Source organism: Arctopsyche grandis, chromosome 10, assembly GCF_051622035.1.
Source record: "Arctopsyche grandis isolate Sample6627 chromosome 10, ASM5162203v2, whole genome shotgun sequence".
Lineage (NCBI taxonomy): Eukaryota > Metazoa > Arthropoda > Insecta > Trichoptera > Hydropsychidae > Arctopsyche > Arctopsyche grandis.
In genome coordinates, this window is record NC_135364.1 from 22,170,395 (window position 1) to 22,181,322 (window position 10,928).

A 10,928-nucleotide genomic window follows, 5' to 3' on the forward strand; every position below is an offset into this window, starting at 1 on the left:
GCCGACCCCCCGACGCCTTTGCCCCCAGCGCCCCCGATGCCTCCGTCGCTCCGGGGCCTTCGGCCCCAGCGCCGCCGACGCCTCCGGCGCCCCCAGCAACCCCGATGCCTACTGTTACTGCTAACCATATTAACCTCAACATATTTCTGCTCTTGCCTAAATTGGACTGATTAATTTACACATTTTTATATAACATCAAACGCATTTACTTTTAAATCACCGCTACAACATCCAAACGTGTCTTTAAATTAAGCTGACATAATATTTGTTTTAGTTTCATAACTTACTAAATTTTTGTTTTTTTTTATTATTGCACCTAACCTTCAGGTATGCATACATGCATAGACAGCTAAAGCTTTGTCTGGCTCAAATATTATATATATAAGCTATACATTTTTTTGCCATTGCAATATTTCGAATACACAAGGCCGCTTGAAAAGTCCCCGCTCAATATTTCAACAATCGTATCGTTTTTCGACACGAGATGCCAAACCAAGTGTAAGGTGCAGGATCGAGGCGTCGCATTACCAGTGCGATCGAGGGCACAATCGGCGATCCGTTACAATATATTGAGAAGGTGTAAAATTTAGAATGCGATTGTGCGCCCATAGTGGGTCATGTCGTTCGTTATCTTCGACACAGACATACACAGAGTCTGAGCAGCGTTTTTGCAATATCGATGCACCAAGGTGACCGGAATAGAGTCGTCAATTGGTTGGTGGATGACGCGTCATGCACACACACACGCACGAGTAGAGTGACGTACGTGTGATGTTGCTTCGTCGTGTTGGAAGGACCGCGGTGCGGCTCCTCCACGTGCCGTGGCTCGCGCGCCCTCTCCAGAAGTAAACAGTGTGCCGCAGCCGCCCGCGCCGGCATGTTTTGCTGAGCGCGCGTCCATCGCAACCTACGCCAATAGACAGTCAGGACCGCGGAGCGTCTCGTCAGATCCTCAAAACACTTCAGGTGAGCCCCAGACCTTCAATGCTACTTTCGGTTCGGTTCCGCGTTGCGCCCGACCTCAGGGCGCGCTACGTACTTCCGCTATAAATAATCGGGACGACTACCCCTATGTGCGGCCGATTGCGAACTTTCACGGTCGCTCGTTTCGGCGCGTATTTTGCGCCCAGTCTTGCGAGCGACGAGCTGGTGTGCTGGGTGAGGGTTGGTCGTGCGGAAGGGTTGGTGGAGTGTGTAGATTGAGTGTGAGGCGAGTGTGAGTGGTGCGTGTGCGATAGTGTGCGGTGGCTCACCGCGGCGCGTGTTGACCAGGTCGCTGATCGCGGCGTCGACACGTGGAGGCGCCGCACTGCGGTCCGGCCGCGGTGCTGCTCCTCCGGTGACGTCACGCTCTCGCTCTCCGCGTGTGCTTTCCCGCTTCGCGCCGATACGTACTCTCGTTCACAACATGCGCAATGCTTCTCAATCTGTTTCCGTGTCTCTCAGGACTTTCGATCGGGTCGATTCGTTCCGGTGGAGAAGGCGTGACGCGCCCCATTTACCCCATCGATTGTGAAATAGTTGAATAAACAAAAAAAAAATAAAAAAAAAAAAAAAAACAAAAGAATTACTCTTTTATTTTCTTCGCTAGTACATACAATAGTGACATCACAGGTTGCGCCGATTCGACACTTACGGCCAAACGTCGTGTGCATGTGTTTAAATTTGAAATTACATACATGCATATATATTCAATCGTACATTTCACAATGGATGTATAGAATTTTACTACTACCGCATTGACGCACTGATGAAATGTACTTCAGCGTTGATGCTAGGAATATTACTTAATGTATATAGTATATATATATTCTATACCATAATTTATATATTTATTATTTACACATTTGCCAAAGTGACCCTTTAGAATACTCACTGTGACCATACATATGTATCAGCATAATATAAATATTATTTATTTATTTATTCTAAACAGACCATTGTGGCATAATAGGAATTCCTAAAGCGCCACAATGGTCAAAAAATATAACACAAAAAAAAAAAAAAATAACAATTAAACATAAACATAAATACATCCATACATAAACATAAAAAATAGCAAAAATATCAAATAAAATATAGCATAAGGAATGCCTTGCACCTACAGCCAGTTTCAATAAATATGTAAGTAAATATATAATAATAATAATACAATGATTGTTAAGTTTAGCGTTTTTTTTTTGTGAAGTGTTCTTAAGAGGGCTGGACAGCAGCGCCTTGTCCATACAAACGTACTATACTTCTCCCTTCCTCAATTATGGCACCAGAGAAATTATTTTTTAATATGCTATGGATATCCACCATTGGGGTGCATCTATCGTTTTAATTTTTTGATTAATTATTTTTTATATGAGCTAGGAGCCGCCAAACATCTATAAAATCGCCTCTTTTTTACACCCACGAAACGAGTCCAGCGTGCTTATTTAACGATCGATTTAAAAAAAAATACGCCGATAGATGCACAGAAAGTATCTTTCTCATACCGATGATGAAATTTTTTTAAAAATTGGTCCAGTTTTGGAGGAGAAAATAGTAGAATACGAAACCTCGATTTTGTCAATTTAAAATACGTTTTATCTGGTCGAAGCGAAACTGTCGCATTCACTCAATATATATATCGAAGAAAGGAACGGTAGCAAAATTAAGGTTTCGGGTGTACAGCCCTCTTAAGCACATTTTAAATACAAACGACCACGGTTAACTCGGCAGTGTAAATAAAGCGCGATTAAAATATGTATTAAAAATTCGCAGTATTATATTAAAGGTAGACCGCATACTAAAGTAGCACCCATATATGATATAAGCGGTGCTACCCGGCTCCGCTCAGTAAATGGAAATTAAAATATAGAAAATTACAAAAATATTTGGTAATTAAAATATAAAATGAAAAATACAAAGACAAAAAACATGAATATAAAAATACAATATCAAATTAAAATATATTAAAACTAAGCATGGAGCATGTTTCCACAGATGCTTCTTTAAGATGATCAGTTACAATTAAATTATATTTACTGAAATATCTATAAGATAAATTGGCAAACTCTGATAGAAAAAGTTCAACTTTAAGTCACAAATATCTAAATCTGACCAGCAGCACCGTAGAAATACTCATAATCAAGTATGGTTATGTTCAATCGAGGTCTAACCAGCGCTCGAACTCAGAACCTTCTGGTCTAACCAGAATGTCTATCATAGCGATTTTTCCGAACTCATTGAAACAACATATTGATTGTTACACAAAACAATATTGTTTTCGTCGATTTCTTTCAAGGACTCCAAATATAATTTAATGGAACCGGCATCATAACCAAAATATTCATTAAAAAAAATGTTATACATACATAGCATATCATCCAGCGTTACTCGGGTGATTGAAAGTTGAAAATGTGGAATATTGAAAAATTTAAATATCTGTAGACCTTTAACCCCGAGCTTTGACCCGTTTCGAAAACCATGATATACCAAATTTGGTCATCCAAACTAAAGATTTGCACATTATACAAACAAACAATAATATTTATATAGTAAATAAAAGATATGCAACGACAATATTTGGTTTCAATTGTCGATATGAATCCGAAATTGTATTTGACATGATAATTTTTTGTTATAAATAAGAGCATCAGAAACGAAGCTGGGGAGTTTGTCTCTGACACTGTGTGTCGTAGGGTCTCTAGCTATGGCAAAGTGAGACCTGGCGATTTATCTGCCGTCAAATGTATCCGTGTACCCTTGTACTGCAATCTGTTTGCCGATAGATTTTCCACTCAAGCAAGGATTGCGACGATTTGTGGATTAAACACAATGAACATGGTAGGCTATGTGATTCTATGATCAGTGTGTGTGTGTGTGTGCGTGCACAGATTTCGATTCCTGTACATATTTCGAGACACTTCCTAAATAGAAAAACTGTTGAGCTTTCGTTGTGTACTGTAGGACTTTGGGCCATGTCATATATAATATAAAGACTCGCTTTTAAAAGACATATGTACACGTAGAATGAGAGTACATACACATAACATCCCCAATGGCGTCACTTATATTATTAATATTTAAATGGGTATATTTTGTTACGAGATAAGAATAGAAAAAAATGAGCAAGCTTAGCTCAATTTACTTTTCCGGTCAATACGTTCTTCCAGGATATGCTGGGGTGCCTATCGGCACAATATCAAATTGAACGTTTTTGCGCGACTTACTTCACGTACTCAAAGTGAACTTATGAATGGTCAATAGTGGTTGTACAACCTAGGTTGTTTTAACGGTGCTTTTGTTTCAACCATCAAATACCTAGAATCAAAGCGAATTGTGACTTTCAGCGTCAAACTTTGAAACACAATATATATTTTGTAAATCCTTGAACGTTCGCAAACACTAAACAAGTACAGAGAATTTCGGAATCGGCTAAATGCCGCAACGTTGAAAGGAAAGGGATGAATTAGAATGGGAATAATTTAAACGTCCATTTCATAAAATATATGTGCATTTAAAAAAAATTTTGTACATTGAAAAAGGTTTCTGTACATTACAAAAAAAATGTGTGCATTTCTAAAGGATACAGATTGCATTAGAAAGTTTGCTTTGATCAGTGAAAAAAATATTTGCTACTTAAAAAGTGGATGAAATGTGCATTCAATGGCAGATGAACTTCATCGGCAACGTGGCGAATACCAAAATACGAACCAACGTTTGGTTAGATTTTATTTATTTATGGTTTGGTTAGGTTAGGTTAAGTTAGGGTTGGTTATATTTATTTAAGATTACATTTCACTAGTGTGAAACAAAAGTAAGCACTTTTGACAGTTGATAATATTGTCAATAGTGGAAGACGTTGCCACTTTTTGTATGCTAAAATCTATTTTTCGAATGATCGTTTCATATTTTTTAATGGTCACTTTATAATGCCAAAATATTTTATTCGACGCACAATACGAGATTGTTTAATAATGCACTAATGCATTTTAATGCACAAACATTTTTTTTAAGATACAAAGTATTTTTTTCAATGTACATGCAGTTGAGTCGTACCCAATTAGAATTTCCTTCATTCATGTGAATACTCAAACTAAATAATCAAAATTCATCCTTGAAAAATATAGCAGGATAAAGCGGGACAAACAAAGCAAATGCTTGCAGAAGGAGCGAGACAAAACCAACCGCCTTGAAATCCGCAAAATGGGTCGCGCAAATTTTCATATCGTCATCTTGTATCAAAAATAAATAAAAAAAACGGCATTATGATTTAAATTTAGTCTCTCCGTGCGGTTTTTTTTATTGCATAATTTTTTCCACACAACAAGTTGCACGCAATTGTACATAAATAGTTACATTTGAAATTTAAATTTATATTTTTTCGATGTACAAAGTTGAACGTAAAATGATTCAATTATGTATTTAAAATGGCCGAAACGCAATCGCGATACAACCATTGAAAGATTCATCGAAAGTGTTTTGTTTTTTTTTTTTGGGAATATTGTTGTGGAAGCTTTCGTTGTGGGCATTTACTATTTACATGGATACCCGTGGTGCGGGGTGAGCGGCCACTCTCACTAGCTACTACCCAACACCACCACCCCAACCTCCTCCCCCGCAATGGATCGATAACCCAAACACACCCACCTACCCACCCCTACAGTTGAGCACTTTTGCGTGTGTACCGCCAGTTCTATTCATGAAAATACCTAACGGATAAATTTCTCAACTCTAACGGATGATGATATATACGATGCTACTATGGCGTGCGCTTCACACTTTGCACGCACATCAGTTTTTCCACCCTTAACATGTCGAAATATGTGTGAATAATTGACTAATTCAATCGAAATCAGATGCTGTTTACGTTTCTTAGCTTAATATTACTAGGTAGGTGAGATAATTTTTTTGGACACTACTGTGTCTAAACATACGTGTCATCACTGATGCTATCCTACCTCTACTGATGACTAGTCACCGGAGCCTGAGGGGGCCGTGTATTGTTCAAAGGTTGTAAATTCATTGTTAAAGGTTTGTCGAACAATGGATAGCACTGTGACTATCCTACCTCTACTGATGACTCATCAGTAGAGGTAGGATAGCCAAGGTGCCGCTCATTGTTCCATTGTTGTAAATCCTTTGTAAAAAAGGTTCGGCAAACCTTTAACAATGCATTTACAATATTTGAACAATACGCGGCACCTTCTGGGTCCGGGCTTTAGTCATCGGATAAAAAATCGTTTAGTACTTAATTGATTTATTTATTTTTAAGTCAACAATATTTTGTGTGAGGTAAATATGTACTTTTAGTTTCGCACTGTCACTTTTTAAATTTTTGAAGTGTGAGTAGTTCGTTGAATCTATTATTTATACGTTAAACACATTTAACAGTAATTTTACAACAATTTGGATGGGTCTTTGTTTGCGAAATAGATAGTATTCAACTGCCATGTATAATAAGTTAGTATACGTAGCAGTTAAATATAATCTATTATTAATAACGAAAAAAAGAAAAAGGGTATCAATGATTTTTTATGGATTTAAAAATGATTTTTCAATTGAAATGTTAAATTTTTATCGAAAAATGTAGGCAGTTTATGCTGTTAACGGTTTTCCTACGGTTTTTTGGTTGTTTATGAGAAAAAAAATACTGTGTAATACTTTTAACTGAGTGGTCACGGGTTCAATCCCTAGCTCGGTGCTCTGGCCAGATCTTATATATATGACTTCAGGTCGATCGTTTCCTATCAGAGTTTGCTGATTTATTTGATTTCATTGAAACCCTATCTAACCTTGTCACATTTCTCGCGAGATTCGAGTTTCCAGCATCTCAAATTTGCCAATTTATAAAATGGGGCACTAATGTCAAATTTATACATAAATGTCTTTATGATCCTGTGTATAATTGCTCTATAAATCGTTTATCGTTGTTTATAATTGGCCAGGAAGGCGCATTGAGGGTCACCTGTTAGGCCTTCCTTGTATATATATTTGCAAACCGGAAATAAAAGAGGCCCAAGTGCCAAAAAAATCCAAAATCGGTAATATGCCAGAAATACGTTTTATATATTAAGGTTTTTCATTTCAAATTGACCCCTTTTTAATGTCAATTTGTAACGAAAAAGGTTTAATTTGAAATGAAAAAGGATCAATTTTGAATGAAAAACCTATATATGACAGCGACAATGTTTTTTAAATATGATTTAAGTCCCCAACATCGTTTTTAGTGTACATATATCAAAAGCAAGTTTGTATTGTTCATAAAATTGTACTATGCATTGACAAAAATCTATATCAAAATCTTAAAAATTGCATTTAGATTTTTATTTCCGGTATTCATATGTATAAAAAAAACTAAAAATTCAGAAGGTCATGCTATCCGAATGAGAGCAGCTTTTTTCAAAGGACAATCTTTTTCTAAGGTGTGTAGTAAAAAGTTTGTACGAATATATCAATGAAGGTGACCCAACTTAGATAACTATGCGGTATAGCGTTTTTTTATCATTGTATAATTGTAAAATTAAAAATAGATTACAATTTTTATCGTCGGGTCATTGAAAATGTTGCCGCAGGTCATTTGCATAGGCTGGCGATGATTTAACATTAGTCTGTAATGTGTATTAAACCACTCAATCGTCAAGCGTTTTTAGAAACCGATTCGATTTATTATATGTTTGTGTTTTGTGCCAACCCTTGACACTACCTCTTGAATATATAAGTTATATAATATTACAAACTGAGGAAAAATATAGATTGTTTTCAATTTCGTTAGTATCACAAGATATTTTTAGATGTCACCGGGGCCGTCGACCCCAACAATATTTTCCATATCCAGTTCCCATATTGCAACCTGTGGTTGCTATTTAGGAACTAGATATGGAAAATATTGTACGTAATATTGTTGGTGTCGACGACCCCACTGTGAAGTAACCAAAATTAATTTCGAATAAAACACGAAAGAGCGCGCACCGGTGCGCTTATGGCGATTAAGAGGGCTGTACACCCGAAACCTTAATTTTGTTACAGTTCCTTTCTTCGATATATATATTGAGTGAATGCGACAATATATATATTGAGTGAATGCGACAGTTTCGCTTCGACCAGATAAAAAGTGTTTTAAATTGACAAAATCGAGGTTTCGTATTCTACTATTTTCTACTCCAAAACTGGACCAATTTTAAAAAAAAATTCATCATCGGTATGAGAAAGATATTTTATGTGCATCTATCGGCGTATTTTTTTTAAAATCGACCGTTAAATAAGCACGCTAGACTCTTTTCGTGGGTGTAAAAAAGAGGCGATTTTATAGATGTTTGGCGGCTCCTAGCTCCTATAAAAAATAATTAATCAAAAAAAGAAAACGATAGATGCACCCCAATGGTGGATATCCATAGCATATTAAAAAATAATTTGTCTAGTGCCATAATTGAGGTAGGGAGAAGTATAGTACGTTTGTATGGACAAGGCGCTGCTGTCCAGCCCTTTGAAAAATGAAATATCTAGTAGTTGGTTTTGAATTGTGCGTGTGACGCGCACACGGCAGCTTGAGAAACATATGTAGTAGGCAAGATGAGTGGTCTCCGGTTCGGCTCGATATCGGTCAGGCGAGTGGGGGGTCGGGCTCCGTGCCTGACCTGCTCTTGACGGCACGTGTCGCTGCAGCGGCCACGTGTGCACCGGCGCCCCCCCTCCACTCAGGTCTTCGCCCTCGCGATAGAGACCTACGCGTGCACTCGCGCTTCGCATCTCGAGCCCTCACCATGTCCGAAGAGCTCTGGGAGAAACAACACAAAGAATGGATCAAAACTGTTTTCATGCAACCTCAGGAAGAAACTCCTTCCGGTACTTCGACCCACTTCCAAACTGCCCAATCACAACTGAAACGAAACAACAATCACAAAAACTTTTCATAACATTCGTTTTTCTTATTTTTGTTGCAGACAAACTTTGGAATCGTATGAACGACATGGTCGGATCTTACTACTCGGGGATGCCTTCTATCGAGCACACCGAGGCTGCTGCTGAAGGCGGAAAGCCTGAAGCGGTGTCTTCAGGCGTCTCCAGTGCCGAATCCTCGCCGCCTCCGATGCCTCCTCAAGTCGTGGCCAACAGCCAAGGCCGCTTCCACTGCCAACAGTGCGGCATGAGTTTTGCCACCAAAAGTGCTCACACCAGCCACGCCAGATCCCACGGACGATCGGCTGGAGCCCTAGCTCCTACGGCTACCGGACCCCCATCGGGAGCTGATCCCTACCGATGCGACGTGTGCCGGAAAACCTTCGCAGTTCCGGCACGTCTAGTACGCCATTATCGCACCCACACGGGGGAGCGCCCTTTCGAATGTGAATTTTGCCATAAGATGTTCAGCGTCAAAGAAAACCTTCAGGTCCATCGCAGGATCCACACAAAAGAACGCCCTTATCGTTGCGAAGTCTGTGGCAGGGCCTTCGAACACAGTGGAAAACTTCATCGTCACATGCGCATCCACACTGGTGAAAGACCGCATGCTTGTTCCGTGTGCAAGAAGACTTTCATCCAGTCGGGACAGCTCGTCATACATTTACGCACCCACACAGGAGAAAAACCCTACAGGTGCTCTGCCCCCGGATGCGGAAAGGGTTTCACGTGCTCGAAACAGCTCAAAGTTCACTCTCGCACCCACACAGGTGAAAAGCCCTACCACTGCGATATCTGCTTCCGTGACTTTGGATACAACCACGTGCTGAAGTTGCATCGGGTGCAACACTACGGCGCTAAGTGTTACAAGTGCACCATATGCGACGACACTTTCAAGAGCAAGAAGGAAATGGAATCTCACATAAAAGGACACGCCGACGATCTGACGGAACCTTCCCGAGAGGAGGTGCAACGCGACCTACCTATGGACAGTGTTATCTTGATGAGCTCCACCGGTTCCTTGTCCTCGAGCAGTGGCTCCGGAGCTGACACTTTCGCTTACGAGCAGTTACAAGTAATGAGACAACGCGGATACTTCACACCTCAACCAGTGCCAGAGTTCAGACCGGCCCTGGAACCGGACAGTAACATTGTCCGGTGTGTGGAAGCTGCCCTGGCGGGCGCCGAAGACGTGGTTTCGGAACACGCCGTCTCTGTACTGACACCTCCCGGTTCAACCCCTGAAAGATCCTCGTCTCCAGAAGATCCGTTAGATCTGGTCTCGCACAGGGACATGTTAACGCTACCTCTGCGGAAACGCAAAATGTACATGAAACCCATCGAGACGGCACCCATCAGGATGAACTCCGTGATCCAATTCGCCAGAGCGTCGTGAATACCGCAAGACTGAATCGTATTAGTTATCTTATTTTTGCATGTTGTCGAGTATCGTGCTTGTACGAAGTTTAAATTACGAGTATTTAGTCATGTACGTGTAAACGTTTAAAGTGGTAGGTCTTAGAGATGGTTTTTAACTCGTTTTTTTTCTCGTGTGTGTGTGTGGAGTCGGAGAGTACTCGTTTTTAAAATAAAGTAATATATCTATATATTATAATAAAAGAATATAAAAATCGGCGGTGAAGACTGATCGTGTGTATCGTACGTATTGTCCAGTGGAAAATTTCACAGCTGTTTTCGACGTTTGAAAGAAGCGCGCTGGTTCCAAAAAAGACTGCTTAGTCCCGGTGTATTTCCGGTCAAAATGTAATTAAAAGTTGTAGTTGTTAAGAATTTGATACAATTTATATAAGTGTATATATACATAGTATATGTACGATAGTTGTTTGTATTGTGTGTTGAGTCACAAAGGGAGACTTGTTTTGTCTCGATATGATTTTTGTACATTTTAGGTGGCCAGTGTGTGATCGATTGCGATTTCATATGTTTATATGATTATTATTATTATATATATATTTATATATATTCCTATAGTATTCCATTGCAACGCTGCTACCTCTCGATATGAAGTGCAAGTGAGAGTTATTTATTATATTAAG

At 39.4% G+C, this 10,928-nt stretch overlaps 1 protein-coding gene across 1 annotated transcript; it reads left to right on the plus strand.

Annotated features, from left to right (window-relative positions):
• The first annotated feature begins 857 nt into the window (after window positions 1-857).
• On the plus strand, window positions 858-10,484 carry LOC143918330 (Krueppel homolog 1-like). The gene is made up of 2 exons (XM_077440168.1): window positions 858-966; window positions 8,916-10,484. The coding sequence occupies exon 2, from the start codon at window positions 8,933-8,935 to the stop codon at window positions 10,265-10,267; it is 1,335 nt and encodes a 444-aa protein (XP_077296294.1). The 5' UTR covers window positions 858-966; window positions 8,916-8,932; the 3' UTR covers window positions 10,268-10,484.
• Window positions 10,485-10,928: the final 444 nt, after the last annotated feature.